This window comes from Cetorhinus maximus, chromosome 14, assembly GCF_964194155.1.
Source record: "Cetorhinus maximus chromosome 14, sCetMax3.hap1.1, whole genome shotgun sequence".
Classification (NCBI taxonomy): domain Eukaryota; kingdom Metazoa; phylum Chordata; class Chondrichthyes; order Lamniformes; family Cetorhinidae; genus Cetorhinus; species Cetorhinus maximus.
Genome location: NC_135892.1, coordinates 104,505,019 through 104,522,051, shown reverse-complemented (window position 1 = coordinate 104,522,051; position 17,033 = coordinate 104,505,019). Strand labels below are relative to the sequence as shown.

The window sequence follows — 17,033 nt, the reverse complement described above, 5'->3', positions numbered from 1 at the left end:
ACCAGGCCTCTGGATTACTAGTCCAGTGATTACCAGGCTTCTGGGTTACTAGTCCACTATGCTACCGTTCTTGACAAAGTGGATAAATTCAAGTTGCTGCAGGATGTACTGAGGTATGGACAGGGTAGAGGAAATGTTTCTCTTCAAGCAGACTCCTCAGCTGAGATTCCATTGCCTACAACATATGCCTCAACCTTGATGAGCACAAAAATGCGCCAAACATGAAGGAAGGTAACCTGTAGATACAATTGGAGTATTAGTCATTGTGCCTTGGACAAAATGAACACAACGTTGGCCATAATCAAGTGCGCGAGGAAGTGATAGTGAAGCTGTAGTAAGTGACTGTGAAGATGAGTTGATAAGCAGATAGGGCAGAGAGAACACAATGCACAGCAGCCTTCTCCAAAGTCTCTTTATTGCTACTTTTCTTCCTAAAAGCATAATAAAGCAGCTGAAAGTACAATTTAAAAAAGAACACAGCTGCCTTCAAAGGGCTCCACTGGAATCATCACTTGATGATAGGGTTGTGAGCAGCTGGTAACACATTGATTGTTTGGAAGTCAGAAACCGACAACATTGTGGATTGGCATCCAGGACCGCGATGAGCACAGAGTTCCCACATGACTGGCTCCTCGATAACGGATTATAACGCACACCAGATTTCTCATCAGCATTCGTCTTCAAAGAAAAAAATCCACAGATCAATCGTAGCTGGTTCTTTGTTTTTTCCCTCCATTCCCAGTCTCTTTTCTCCAGTCAACAATGATTGTAGCCTTCATTATATTGGGATACAGAAGTAAAGAAGTCTTACTGCAATTATGCAGGGCTGTGGGAAACCACAGAGTTTAGGTCTCCTTACCCAAGGAAGGATATACTTGCCTTAGTGCAATTAAGGTTGACTGCATTGATTCCTGGGATGAGGGGATTGTCCTAAGAGGAAAGATTGAGGAAGCCAGGTTTTTATTCCCTGGAGTTTAGAGGAATGAAAGCTGATCTCATTGGAGCCTACAAAATTCTTAAGGGCTTGACAGGGTAGATGCTGAGAGGATGTTTTCCCTGGCTGGAAATTCTGGGTTTAGGAGTCGTAGTCTCAGAATAAGGGATCAGCCAGTTAGATCCAAGATGAGAAGACATTTCTTCACTCTTTCTCTACCCCAGAGAGCTGTGGATGCTCACTCATTCCGTGCATTCCAATCAGAAATCGATAGGTTTTTAGATATTAAGGACGTCAGGGAATAAGGGGGTTCAAGTTTGGCAAGCAAGGTGAGTGGTGCTGAAGATCAGCCGCTACCTTATTGAATGGCGGAGCAGGCTCGAAGGGCTGAATGGCCTCCTGCTCCTTTTAATGGGGGTATAACAGTGGAATTCACTTCATCCTCATCTGGTGCAGGTGACCATTTTCTTGATCCTGCACAATTCCATTGCTTTTAGTCTGACCGAGGGGGCAACAAAGAGCAAGGGAAGATTGTTTCACTCTCTCTCTCTCTCTCTCTCTCTCGAGCCTCCTTAGCGGTTCAGTGCCCCTCCATTAACTCCTCAAGGTGGCACTCAGCTTCTCCAGGCCAGGAAATGCCACATTTGCCCCCGGTCTTTGTGCTGTGTGGGAACAAGCATTAAGGAGGTGGGAGGACTCAGCTTTTCGAGTTGCGGTGGGCGGTGAGGAGGGAGGGGGCGGGGGGGTGGTGGTGGTGGCAGAGGAGGGGGAAGAGTGGCAGAGGGAGGGATAGAAGAAACAGGAAATCAGCTTGGTGTTCTACCTTCTTGTCGACCTCCCGTGACCTCCAAAAACCCTTCGCCATTCGCACTCACCATGTAAGGTTACAGGAGCAGACTGTGAGCCACTGCATCAGGTGCCCAGACAATAACAATCCAGAACAAAAAGGTGCCTTCAGGAGGAGAGAAAAGAAATATAGGAAAGGGAGAAAATACATTTAAGACAGAAAGTCTTTACCATTCATCCTCGAGCAGGCCATAAATGTTCCGAGTGGAACGCCACAGAGAATCGCGTGGAGGTGTTTATTAGATTGTACGGCGGGACTACATGTCCCTTTTGTTAAACAGTCCAGTGAACTGCAACAGGCAAGTTCTTACGGTGTGGTTGAACAGGAGGAAGGCTAGAGCGTGCAAGTTCTTGTGAAATGGAGGATGCACTGTTCCCAGGTCAGAGCCAGGCCTTGCTATACTTTCCAGGGAAGTAAGAAACTGAGAATGGGTTGTGAAGGGGGACCCGGCCGTTAGGAAATTTTGATTGAAGTTATGTGTATAAAGAAAAATAAAAACGCGGGGAAAAAAACGTAGATCACGCACTTGCTTTTGATTGTGTTGAAGCACCTCAGGGTGCAACATGATCTGTGTGGAAAACTGGAATACGGTTGTACTTTTTGTGTAGTAGGGCATGGAACTGAAGGAGGAGGAGGGTCTGTCTCCACACAGCGGAAGGACCTAGTGACCAAACTGTATAAAATAAACAGATGGGGTCTCAGGTTTTATAAATAGGTGCAAGTACAACAGCAAAATGGTAAAGCCAAACCTACACAGAAATCATTAGAATATTGTGCCCAGTTTTAGGTTCCCTACTTTGATCATCGACAATCATTGACAGAAATACACAATTGATTTATTGGTAAACTTTGGATCAAACAGAAGAAACAACCTGATTAAGGCAGGTCACAGGCGCAAACAGCCTCTGAATCCATGGCTCCACCTAAGCATTTCACACTTGGCTGAATCTTTAATCCCAGAAAAACAAACATCTTGGGTTCTGACAGGGTGATCCAATTCTGTAGGTGACCTTAACTACTTGACATCATTAAGATACGGGAAGTTCACCCACCAGGATGCTGCTGAGTCTACAAAGAAGGAAACGTTACAAAAGGAACCAGCAAGATGGCTCATCTACTTTAAGACATGGGGTTACAAACAGAGGGCGTATACAGCTCTGTAACTCAAATATGTTGCAGAGTTCATCCAGCACAACTGTGGACCCCGTTTGGTGCAGTCTATCCCAACAATTGCTCATACCTCATATTAAAATTTAATATAAGCTGTATCAGTTTGATTCTACGTCTTTAGCCTGTGTTGGGTCGACAGTTACTGATAGTATAGCTTTGGTCCAGCATTATGGGAACATGAAACACATTCACACACTTGCACATCGGTAGGCACACACACACACACACACACACACACACGCAGACACACATGGAAGCAGGCACACACACACACACACACACACACACACACAGGCAGACACACATGGAAGCAGGCGCACGGGCAGGCGCACACACACACACAGACGCAGACGCACGCACAGGGAGGCAGGGGCTGCTTTGGATCTGTTCACATCTGTTCAAGTCTGCTACTGAGCTCAGCCTCGCATTCTGCCAGGACCTGCTTCAGGTTGCCAGTCAGGGAATGCTCTCTTCCGTGGGTCACCTTCAGGATGTCAAACGCCTGGCAGTGAGAGAACAAACAAGTTAGCATGACACTCCGCTGCTAAACACGCAGCTCGCTTCCAGTCCCTCCCTATCTCGCAGCCTACGATCCCCGCTTTTGTACAAGGTGGCTGACAGATGAGCTGTACAAATTCCACCCTGGTAATAGCAGCGTCTCAACAGTCATTTCCCTCTATCTGCTCAGAATCAGGCTGCCAGGGCTGAGCTCTACAGAACCGTGTAATGTTATGCAAATTTATACCTTAACCGGCAAAACAGCAAGAATAACAGATAATAACTCGGTTGCTGCATTGCTAAACACCATATAATTTTTTTCTCTCTGCATATGATGAAAGAGAATGGGATTGAACTATCTATTAGAACATGGCACTGCACAAATAACAGAACAGTTGAAATAAATCCTAATTTGTTGTTATGCTAATGCCCTTCAGTTTAATAGAGTCCCATCCAAAGCAATTAACACCAGAATTCATTCTTCGCATAGGTGGAATAAGGGAAGGCAGATGAGATAGGTGCAGTGCTCCAGTTACCTCAAAGGCTTATGTCACAAGCAGCCTGCCAGGATTCGCTAATTGAGGTCACTTGGTTTGTGGTGTTTAAGGACAAATTCCATGAGATACGGGGATTTTGAATGTGTGTTGTAGGGGCCACATTCCACAATCCCATCCAATTATAATCACGGTCACTGGTTTACAGCGACTGAACAATCCCATTCCACCTTCATTGTATGTGATTCCAGGATCCTCCCTTGTGTTTTGGGATCCCACTTTGTAACTCTGCCTGTTTTTATGTGGAGGCCCCAAATCAGTGGCTTTGTCTTGAATAGTAGTGGATCATGTTTAGCAGAGATTCATGTGGAATCATTTCATTTTATTGTGACCTTATTCTACCCACCTGGTTTCAACAATATAGGAAATTATTCAGATTGAGGGGGGGATTACGTTGGAAAAGGGATTGTAATGGAAGAAAGGTTATAATTGAAGACGGTTTATATTGGAAGAGGGGTTATATTGGAACTGGGGTTATGAAAGAATTAGAGTGCGAACGAAGAGGAATTCCTTCACACAAATAAAACCTGTAATGCACAACCCGAAAGGGTGGTGGAATCAGGCTGTACAGGAACTTTCAAAAGGCAATTTGACATGAGCTTGAAGAGGATTAGAGTTGCAGGGAAAAAGTTGGTCCGCGGGACTAAACTGGACAGTTCTTTCAAGGAGCTGACACAGCCACAATGGGCCGAATGGCCTCCTTCTATGCTGTAAGATTCTGTAATGTGAGAAGGATAGAACGTGTGCTTTGGACCCGAGAACTCTCCTCAAGCAGAGTGCCTGAGCAAAGCGCGTCAGCGATGTGGGTATGTGGTATAGGATTCTCAGGGCTCACTGACCTGCTTTAGTGTGTCCAGTGCTTGCTTCAGCTTCCCCTGATGATGTTGCAGTTTGCCCACTCTCATGAGTTGGACTCCTCTCACAGGATGAGGACCAGCGTAATACAGCCTGGAAGCAGATCCAAGGTACAGAGCAGTTTCAGCGAGAGCATGCTACAGTACTGGGCAGCTTTATGGTAAATGTCACACATAATATGATCTGCAGACTGGCTAATTCATGAGGAACCAAATGACAAGTTAGGGAGGAATGTCGTTGACCTCACACGCCCATATCTATCCTATGTTATAGTTCCCTTCCATGGTGGTTCCCTGGGATGTTAGGCCTCTCCAGGAGACGGACAAGGGCCACAAGAATTACCGGTATTTAAGCCAGAATAATGCCAGGATTGAAACGACAGGTACCCCCAAATTGATTCATGGTGCCTACCCTGGATATCCGCAGGGAAAGTTTGCATAAATTCTGTTATGAGCTCAAAGAGTACGGTGCTGTCTTTATCAGAACTGCATGTAACAAGGCTGCTTCCAGTCAGTGCCTTATGGCACAGCTCACATGACTGTGGCAAGCCAGGTAGCACTTACAGTACATGATTCCATTTCAATCCAAATATATTCTGCCTGGGAAAGTCTCAGAATCTGTCTGGGGCAAAATCTCAGAACAAGAGTCATTAATGCCATAAGAAGGATATTGTTAATAAGAAAGCGATTCGAAACCTGGTAACTCTGCCGACCAGGAAGCAGATTTTCAGAAGAGGTACATTAAGAGAGCAGCAACATGGTGGCCGATCATGGTACAATATGGTGGGTGATCATGGTGCAACATGGTGGGCGATCATGGTGCAACATGGTGGGCGATCATGGTGCAACATGGTGGTCGATCATGGTGCAACATGGCGGCCGATCATGGTACAACATGGTGGTCGACCATGGTACAATATGGTGGTCGATCATGGTACAACATGGCGGCCGATCATGGTACAACATGGTGGCCGATCATGGTACAATATGGTGGTCGATCATGGTACAACATGGCGGCCGATCATGGTACAATATGGTGGCCGATCATGGTACGATATGGTGGTCGATCATGATGCAACATGGCGGCCGATCATGGTACAACATGGTGGTCGATCATGGTACAATATGGTGGTCGATCATGGTACAACATGGCGGCCGATCATGGTACAATATGGTGGCCGATCATGGTACAACATGGTGGTCGATCATGGTGCAACATGGCGGCCGATCATGGTGCAACATGGCGGTCGATCATGGTGCAACATGGCGGTCGATCATGGTGCAACATGGCGGTCGATCATGGTACAACATGGTGGTCGATCATGGTACAACATGGTGGGCGATCATGGTACAACATGGCGGCCGATCATGGTACAACATGGTGGCCGATCATGGTACAACATGGCGGCCGATCATGGTACAATATGGTGGCCGATCATGGTACAACATGGCGGCCGATCATGGTACAATATGGTGGCCGATCATGGTACAATATGGTGGTTGATCATGATGCAACATGGCGGCCGATCATGGTACAATATGGTGGCCGATCATGGTGCAACATGGTGGCCGATCATGGTACAACATGGCGGCTGATCATGGTACAATATGGTGGTCGATCATGGTACAATATGGTGGTCGATCATGGTGCAACATGGCGGCCGATCATGGTACAATATGGTGGCCGATCATGGTGCAACATGGTGGCCGATCATGGTACAACATGGCGGCCGATCATGGTACAATATGGTGGTCGATCATGGTACAATATGGTGGTCGATCATGGTACAATATGGTGGCCGATCATGGTACAATATGGTGGTCGATCATGGTGCAACATGGCTGCCGATCATGGTACAATATGGTGGTCGATCATGGTACAACATGGTGGTCAATCATGGTACAACATGGTGGTCGATCATGGTGCAACATGGTGGTCGATCATGGTGTAACATGGCGGTCGATCATGGTGCAACATGGCGGTCGATCATGGTGCAACATGGTGATCGATCATGGTGCAACATGGTGATCGATCATAGTGCAACATGGTGGTCGATCATGGTGCAACATGGTGATCGATCATAGTGCAACATGGTGATCGATCATAGTGCAACATGGTGGTCGATCATGGTGCAACATGGTGATCGATCATGGTGCAACATGGTGATCGATCATAGTGCAACATGGTGATCGATCATGGTGCAACATGGTGATCGATCATAGTGCAACATGGTGGTCGATCATAGTGCAACATGGTGGTCGATCATGGTGCAACATGGTGATCGATCATGGTGCAACATGGTGATCGTGGTGCAATAAGATGGAAGATCACTGTGTAAAGTCCTGCTACAGAACTGCATTGCCAATATGATGGTGGGGAGAAGGGAACCTGCCAGCGATTCTAGGTTAGAGTTATATTTCCTGTTATTCTGATCTTCCTTTGATTAACAGCTATTATCTGCCACTCTGTCTTGGGATTGTGGATATCCACAGCTCAAAGGGTTGCCCCTGAATCAGAAGGTTATGGGTTCAAATCCCACTCCAGATGATTGCCAGAGGTGCATGCCTAAAACGAGGCCCTGTCTTCCCCTTTGGTGGATCAGAAGATCCCAATGCCACTATTCATAGAAGAATAGAATAGCTTTCCTTGGTGCCCTGTGCAATTTTTATCCCTCAAGCAACATCACCAGAAACAGGAAATCTGATCATTTATCACATAGCTGTTTGTGGGACTTTACTGTGTGCAAAGTGGCTACATTTCCTACATTAGAAATGATGCACTTGAAAAAGTACTTGAGTGTTTGTATAAAGAGCTTTGGGATGTCCTGAGGCTGTGAAAGACCCTATATAACTCTGAGTTCTTTATTGTTATATATACCAGTGTCTGGAAAATCAGGTATTTCAGCCTCTCTAAGTTCACCCAACGTGAAAGCTATTTTGGGTGGTCGGTTTTTGCCTGTGTGCCCATTGCGTGTGTTGTTTCCCACACTTATATCCGAGCTCAATAGTAGCTTTGAGGTACGTGACTAACCATGTGCATGTGTAAGTATATAAAAGGCCTTTAATAACAAGATATCCCACGACTAACTGGCAAAAGAAGCAATGGCGACATGAGGAAAAACTTTTTCACCCAGCGACTGGTTAGGATCTGGGACGCGCTGCATGAGAGTTGAATCCATAGATTCAACCGAGACGCTCAAAAGGGAATTAGATTATTATCTAAAGAGGAAGAATGTGCAGGGCTACGGGGAGAAGATAGGGGAGTGGCACCAGGCGAATTGTTCCTTCAAAGAGCCAGAACAGACATGACGGGCCAAATGGCCTCCTTCTGTGCTGTGACCGCTCTGTGATTCTGTGACTGCAGAGAGAGAGCATTTGCAATTCAGTTGACAAGAATAGGCCCAATCTACAATCTAATACCTAATGCACATTATGGTTAGAGGTTAATGATCTTTAATGTTGATGAGTTTACAGCAGATCAGGTCTATGGCTGTGGATGCATCCTGTGGTGCCTGTGATTGGAGTTTCTTGCCCTCCTTACACCCTCCTTTCATACATTCAGTGGTCCCCTGATGCTTTCTATTACACTGGCTGTTTCGGCTTCCTCTTCCTTCTGACACAACTTAAATCATAAACAAAACAAATGTAAACAATGGTAATATTACAACAAAACCCCAAAAAGTGAAGAAAATGTATCCACTACACAAAAGTAGAACAAAAGGAACATAGAAACAAAAGTAGGCCATTTGGCCCCTCGAACCTGGTCTGCCATTCAATAAGATCGTGGCTGGACTGTTCTTTAACTCCATTTACCCGCTGTGGTTTTGTAATTCTTAATACCTGTCTGAACAAAAATGCCCAATAAGATCATCAGAAATAGGAGCAGGAGTAGGCCATTCAGCCCCTCGAACCTGACCTGCCATTCAATAAGATCATGGCTGATCTGATTGTGGCCTCAACTCCATTTGCTCCATGCACCCCCCATAACCCTCGAGTCCCCATGTAGGTCAAACACCTGCCTAACTCAGCCTCCACTGCTCTCTGGGGAAGGGAATTCCAAAGGCAAATGACTCTATCGATCTGAATTTTCACATAAGATAGTTGAGACTGGATGGCCTAAAAGTTGATAAAGAGGAAATGTTCGAAATGCCTCGATAGGGTCACCAGGACCGGATGGGATGCATCCGAGGACACTGAGGGAAAATGCCGACGCGCTGGCCATAATTTTACCAATCGTCCTTATATGCAGGGATGGTGCCAGGGGACTGGAGAACTGCAAATGTTACGCCCTTGTTGGGGAGGGGATGGACAAAACCAGTGAAAAAGGCTGGGGTGGGGGGTGGGGGGGGTGGGAGGAATAACTAAATCTCAAAGCCATCTCGGGAAATCCAGGGCTGATGGGAATGGAACCTTGCCTTGGGATGACAAATCTATTCCCTGTCAACCTGCTGCCTAACTTGCGCAGTCAGCAGCGCCGGAGACAGGGCCTGGCCTTTAGTTACTCCCACAGCTGGGACGGTGTGAGCATCATAGAGGAAGGCTACATTACCAACAAAACAAACAAATCACCATTGCTCAGTAAGCCACTGCCTCGTGAAAACACAATCGACCCCTGAAAATCACTGAGTCGGGATTGGCGAGTGTGCCGATTGTCCCACCAGAGGCCTGTCTTTTAGAGAGCACCAGCCGGTCACTGCTGGTGCCAAGTGGATACCCCCTTTTAATGTTAGCAATGGCGAGCTAATGGGAACAGTCAAGACCAGTAACGTCGTCCAGCTGCTCCATGAGTGGCTTAGTAACTGAAGAGAAAGATCAAACGCTCTCCCTGCAGAACATTTCAATGAGTCTAATATGGAAACTCATACAGAATCCTGATTCAGAATGTCCAGTAAAAGGTAACTGTACTAGGTCCTGCTGCAGTGATACACAGTGTTGGTCAGAGCTCATCTCAATGCAGTCTTCAATTTCAGACACCTTGTCCATCGAAGGAGAGACCGTCCTTTAGGTGAGGATGGCAGATTTCTTTCCCTAAAGGACATGAGTGAACCAGATGGTTTTTTTACAACAATCAATGATAGCTTCATGGTCAAGACTAACCTTATAATTCTAGATTTATTAACTGAAATTAAATTCTATCATGATAGGATTTGAACCCAGAACATGAGTCTGTGCCATTGGATTGCTAATCTAGTGACATTTCCACTATACCACCATTGCCCACATAAGTCACATCAACTCTTTCCTATCTAATTAGCTATTTTCGATTATTCTTAACCAAGTACCTTGAGCAGAAACCTATACAATAAAATGGTAATTCACATTAACATTCACAAATGCTGGAATTAATTACTAACTTACTACCTTCACTTACCAGGTCTATCCTGTTAAAATGTGTTAAACAACGTTTCTGAAGGACTCAATAATTAAATCAGATAAAAACTCAAATCAACTGTTTAGAAAAGATATAATTCTAAAGACCCTCCTGAAAATTTCTCTTTCCTCCTCTCATGGTCCGTTATGGAACTTGTGGCCTCTTTGATATTTAAGCTGGTCTTGCCTTCTGTCCATGATACAGATGTCAGGGCTATTCAGACCATAAACTGTGTCTCTCCATGGCTGCTTTGGTTGGGAACAGTGTGGTAGGTGAGACTGAGCAACTGTAAAGGAGCTGAAGTATTCCAAAAATTAAAAGACAAGTTGGTTGATTGAAGTGGGAAGATCACTTAAATGGGATTAAAGCGCTGTCAAAAATCAAAAGACATACATAACCGCATTCTTTATCATTTCCTCTCTAATCATGTAGTGCTGCACACAGACAGCTAGTTAAAGGGAAACCTAACTTCAAAAGAAACCTAGAAAGTCTCTGTTTTACCCCTGTTTAAAATAGGGTTTTACTTTTCAATGGTAACATTTACACCACACAAGTGTCAGGCAATGACCACCTCCAGCAAGAGAGAATATAACCATCGCCCCTTGATGTTCAATGGCATTGCCATCACTGAATCCCCCACTATCAACATCCTGGGTGCGGGGGTTACCATTGACCAGAAACTGAACGGGACTAGCCATATAAATACTGTGGCTACAAGAGCAGGTCAGAGGCTAGGAATCCTGTGGTGAGTAGCTCACCTCCTGACTCCCCAAAGCCTGTCCACCATCTACAAGGCACAAGTCAGGAGTGTGATGGAATACTCTCCACTTGCCTGGACGAGTGCAGCTCCAACAACACTCAAGAAGCTCGACACCATCCAGGGCAAAGCAGCCCACTTGATTGGCTGTTCACAAACATTCACTCGTTCCACCACCGACGAACAATGGCAGCAGTGTGTACCATCTACAAGATGAACTGCAGTAACTCAAAGCTCCTTTGTCAGCACCTTCCAAACCCACGACCTCTAACACCGAGAAGGACAAGGGCAGCAGATGCATGGGAACACCACCACCTGCAAGTTCCCCTCCAAGCTACACATCATCCTGACTTGGAACCATATCACCGTTCCTTCCCTGTCGCTGGGTCAAAATCCTGGAACTCCCTTCCTAACAGCACTGTGGGTGTACCTACATGGACTGCTGCGGTTCAAGAAGGCAGCTCACCACCACCTCAAGGGAAATAAGGGATGGGCAATAACTGCTGGCCTAGCCAGTGACACCCACATCCTATGAATGAATAAAAAAAGTTTATTCAACAATAATGGCAACTAATATTTATATATAATTATTCTTATATTTCGTTCCTTTAAATCCCAAGATGCTTCAGAGGAGTTTTATAAAGTGAAATCTGACACCAAGCCACTTAAAGAGCTATTAGGGCAGATGACCACAAGCTTGGTCAAAGGGGTAGTTTGTAAAGGGCTGTCTTAAAGGAGGAAAGCGAGATAGAGTTGTGGAGACCAGTAGGGAAGGTATGCCAGAGCTCCGGGCTCCGGAGGCACAGCCGCCAGTGATGGGGGCAATTAAAATCGGAGATGCTCAATTCATCAATAAAAAACATTGTTGCTTGGAGTCACAAATTGCTGCAGCGCAGAAACCCCAGCTCCTAACATCGCTTACACTGCCAAGCAGATGTCACTGCTTCCTCAGATCTTGTGATCATTACTCATTAAGATCCTTACTCAGCGCCTTGAGAGCCCACGTTTGTTCTCGTTTAGAGTTCCTAGCAGAATGATTCAGTTAAGAGGGAAAGATAAGATGCTGATTTCCTGCCTGCTTCCTGTCAATGTGATTTAGCTTTCCCAGGATCATTTTAATTGAACAGGCCAGGTGGGATCCCCAAGGGACTAGGAGCAAACCCGGTTTTACATCCCAATATTCCTCTCTGGTGACTCCAGTGAAGAGTAAAATCGAGTGGGTGATAAAATTGGGGATTCACCCACAGCAGTGTGATTGACTTTTAACTGACCTCTGAAACGGCCTAGCAAGCTATGCTGCTGTATCAAACCACGACAAAAAGTCAAATAAAAGCCATTGGGCCACCCAGCATTGGCCAAGAAACCAGATACAACAACAGTACACCCTCCCCAGTCGACCCTGCAATGTCCTCCTCACTAACATCTGGGAACTTGTGCCAAAAATGAGCCAGCTGTCCCACAGACTAGTCAAGCAACAGCCTGACATGGTCAAACTCACCGAATTACATCTGACAGCCAATGTCCCAGACTCTTCCATCACCATCCCTGGGTATGTCCTATACCACCGACAGGACAGACCCACCAGAGGTGGCAGCACAGTGGTATACAGTCAGCAGGGAGTTGCCCTGTGAGTCCTCAACATTGAATCCAGATCCAATGAAGCCTCATGCTGACAGGTCAGACATGGGTTAGGAAACCTCCTGCTGATTATTACCCAACGCCGTCCCTAAACTGAGATCCACTTAGGGGAAACACCGAGGGTCGGAGGAGCAAAGTGGGGTACTACACAGGTACGCTGGGTGGGAGACTTCAATGTTCACCACCCAAATGTGGCTTGGTAACACCATCCCTGACTGAACCGGCCAAGCCCTGAAGGTCGTGTCTGCCAGGCTGGGCCTCTGGCAGGTGGCGTGTGAACCTACATGAGGGAAAAAAATCTACTTGACCTTGTCCTGATCAATCCAACTGTTACAGATGCACCTTCCCACGACAGTATTGGTAGGAATGATCACTGCACAGTCCTTGTGGTGTCGAGGTCCCATCTTCGCAGAGAGCACATCCTCCACTCTATCACTGGCCTTCCCTTTTGTCCTTCTTCCCACTATTCTCCTATTTCAGTTGCTCAAAACCTATTAGATTTCTAACTTTTCCCAGTTTCTGCTGTAGGATCACAGGCCTGAAACATTATCTCCGTTTCTCGCTACCTGACCTGCTGAGCATTTCCAACATTTTCTGTTTTGCTTTATTTCATCCAAATAAGGCGGTACTTTTCCTATTTCTTAAAGAGTTTACAATTGCGCCTCTTGAACATTAGTGGCTGTTTGGTTTACTGAACACGCTCACCTCTGCGCCAGATGGTTGTAAGTTCAAGTCCTACCAGGATGAGCGTGCAGAATCCAGACTGATAGTTCAGTGCAGTACCGAGGGAGTGCTGAAGGGTGGCTGTCCTTCAAAGGTGATGTTAAACTGAGGTTCAGATGGCTCTCTCAGGCATATGTAAAAGACGATATCACACTGTTTTTGAGGTGTAAAGCATATACAGATGTTCTGACTAACAGCGCTCCTTTAACCATCACTGCAAAAACAGATTGCTGCCACTGTGACCTAACATTGTACAAATAGCTGCCATGTTTACCTACATAACAACAGTAATTACACTCCAAAAAGTAAGCCATTACTTTTGGAATCCCATGGAACATCCTGAGGACATGAAAGATCCTTCAGAAAAGAAAGACATGTATTTATATCGCACCTTTCACAACCGTAGGATATCCCAAAGCACTTTGCAATCAAGGAAAATGTAGTCACAGCTGTAATGTAGGAAACACGGCAGCCAATTTGCACACAGCAAGCTCCCACCAACATCAATGTGATAATAGCCAGATGATCTGTTTAGTGATGTAGATGGAGGGATAAATATAGGCCAGAACACCAGGGAGGCCCTGTTATTTGTTGGGATGATGCCGTTGGATCTTTTACACTCACCCAAGAGGGCAGGCAGGGCCTCAGTTCAACATCTTGGGAAATGTTGATGTACAAGGGGAAATTGGGTGTCCTTGTACACCAATCACTGAAAGCAAGCATGCAGGTGCAGCAAGCAGTTAAGAAGGCAAACGGTGTGTTGGCCTTCATTGCGAGAGGATTTGAGTACAGGAGCAAGGATATCTTACTGCAACTGTACAGGGCCTTGGTGAGACCACACCTTGCCATACTTGCCATAGAGGGAGTGCAGCGAAAGTTCACCAGGCTGATTTCTGGGATGGCAGGATTGTCGTATGAGGAGAGATTAGGCCGACTGGGTCTGTATTCACTGGAGTTTAGAAAAATAAGAAGGGAACTCATTGAAACGTATAAAATTCTGACAGGGCTGGACAGACTGGATGGAGGGATGATGTTTCCTCTGGCTGGGGGGGTCACAGTCTCAGGATACGGGGTAGGCCCTTTAGGACTGAGATGAAGAGAAACTTCTTCACTGAGAGGGTCATGAACCTGTGGAATTCTCTACCACAGAAGGCTGTGGAGGCCAAGTCACTGAATATATTTAAGAAGGAAATAGATAGGTTTCTCAACTCTAAAAGCCTCAAGGGGAATGGGGACAGAGTGGGAGTATGGCGTTGAGACAGAGGATCAGCCATGATCATATTTAATGGCGGAGCAGGCTCGAATGACCTACTCCTGCTTCTATTTTTTATTCTCATTCAAAAGAGGACACCTCTGACAGTGAAGCACTGTCTCAGTACTGCACTGGGAGCGTCAGCCTAGATTTTTGTGTTCAAATCTCTGGAGTGGTTCTCAAACCCATAACCTTCTGACTCGTGAATGAGAGTGTTATCTATTGAGCATGGTTTACATCCTTAATGCATGCTCTTTTCTTGTTAAACATTGACGCTTACCTCCTGATGGATCGGCTTCTAGAGGACAAAACAATAATTCACCAAGTTCAGAGCACCTTACCAAATAACTTGCTTTTAACATTTCCTTAATTGGAGGTATTACTGTCATGAATTAATAGCACCATTTCTGACTACACTTTAGCTGGGGATCTGGCATTTATCAAGTCGTTTTTTTTTTTGGTGAGTTAATTCTTGTGTTGAACATGAAGGATGTCAGAATATTTTTACACTTGGCGTCTTCTACCAACACACCTGAGGATTAGAGATTCTACTGTCTCACCCACCTACTCCCTTGTGAGCTCGGAGCTGCAGCCACTTACTGCACCGGGGCGCCTTTCCATTTCTCAACTTCAGTTGGTCTTCTGGATTCATACCCACTGGCTTCAAACTGTCCTATTCAAATGGCATTTGTTGAAGAAAATGTTGAGCGCTTCTCAGACTTTGGCCGCCACCTCTCTCAAAAGGCCACCATTGACGAGGAGATACAACACTGGATCAGCTATGCTAGTTTAGCCTTTTACAAACTATTGCAATGAGTGTTTGACAACAAAGACATAAGGAACATACGAATTAGGAGCAGGAGTAGGCCATTCAGCTCCTCCGCCATTTGATAAGATCATGGCTGATCTGATTGTGGTCTCAACTCCTCTTCCCTGTCTACCCCCAGTGCCCTTTGACTCCCTTGTCAATCAAGAACCTATCTAACTCAGCCTTAAAAATATCCAATAGCTTCCGAAAGTCAACAAAAATCTTAGTGTGCAGAGCAATTATCATCACCACGGTCCATACTGATACTGTGTATCAGTGACACATAAGAGGGCCAGAGAAATTCCAACAGCAATGCCTCCGTCACGTCTTCCCGATTCAACAGGAGGGCCTAGTGTCTTTCATGAAAGCAGCTCCACAAACGTTCAGACAAAACTCCTGCAAAAATCAACTACAATGGACTGGATACAATGTCTGAACAGCCAAAAAGCATCTCCCCCTCTAGGTCATGTTTTCTCAATTCTCAAATGGCCAGCGTTCCAGGAGTGGAAAAAGGAAACGTTTCAAGGGCACTCTGAAGCTCTTGTTGAAGCAGGGCAGCACTGACATTAACGACTGAGAGGGTCTTGCTGCCCGTCGTTCAGAATGGCGCCAACCTGTCCATTGAGCTGCCCATTTGAGTCACAACATCTAAATGATGAGGCAGAGCCGGGGGGGCAGAGAGGGAAAGAAAAGAAAGCAAACCCTGCGCTCCGGATCCCACCACCTCGTGGGACATCCTGCCCCACGTGCCTGAAGTGGCTCTAGAGTTGGCCTCTTCAGTCACATGAAGACCCACGACAGAAAACCAAGACCCTGAGTTGAAGACCCTGGCTGGCCCGAATAAAGGGGCAGCCAGCGATCACAACGATGATTTATTGTGAGGGGAATTGATTACAAGGTTATGTCTCAGTTGTACAGGGCACTGGTGAGGCCACATCTGTATACAATATTGGTCTCCTTATGTAAGGAAAGATGTAAATGTATTAGAGGCAGTTCAGAGAAGGTTTACTAGACTAATACCGGGAATGGGCAGGTTGTCCTATGAGGAAAAGTTGGACAGACTAGGCTTGAAACCGCTGGAGTATAGAAGAGTAAGAGATGACCTGATTGAAATCTTTAAGATCCTGAGGGACCTTGACAGGGTGGATGTGTGGAGAGGATGTTTCCTTTTGTGGGAGAGTCTAGAACTAGGGGTCATTGTTTAAAAATAGGGGGCCACTCATTTAAGACAGGGATGAGGCGAATTTTTTTCTCTCAGAGGGTTGTGAGTCTTTGGAACTCTCTTCCTCAAAAGGCAGTGGAAGCAGAGCCTTTGAGTATTTTTAAGGCAGAGCCAGATAGATTCCTGATTAATGAGGGGGTGAAAGGTTATCAGGGATAGGCAGGAATGTGGGGTTGAGGTTGCGTTCAGATCAGTCATGATCTTATTGAATGGCGGAGCAGGCTCGAGGGGCCGAGTGGCCTAACCCCTGCTCCCAAGTCGCATGTTCGGATGCAGATTGGCACCTGAGCAACTTGCAGCCACAGCGAGGAGGAGGTGTTTAAACCACGGGCCTGTCTCACACGCATCAACCGGGATGCGCAAACTCGTATCTGAGCAGCTCGAGAGCGCACGAGGTAGTCATTA

General features: G+C 46.0%; 1 protein-coding gene across 6 annotated transcripts in view; it reads right to left on the bottom strand.

The window, feature by feature from the left end:
* Nucleotides 1-396: 396 nt before the first annotated feature.
* Nucleotides 397-17,033, bottom strand: part of smyd3 (SET and MYND domain containing 3) — a 732,860-nt gene continuing 716,223 nt past the window's right edge. For all 6 annotated transcript variants that reach the window (XM_078557395.1, XM_078557396.1, XM_078557397.1 and 3 more), the window contains 2 exons: nt 4,843-4,951; nt 397-3,453 (listed from right to left, as the gene is read on the bottom strand). In XM_078557395.1, coding sequence (XP_078413521.1) covers nt 3,340-3,453; nt 4,843-4,951 — 223 coding nt within the window. In that variant the 3' untranslated portion in view covers nt 397-3,339. The remainder of the gene's footprint in view (nt 3,454-4,842; nt 4,952-17,033) is intronic.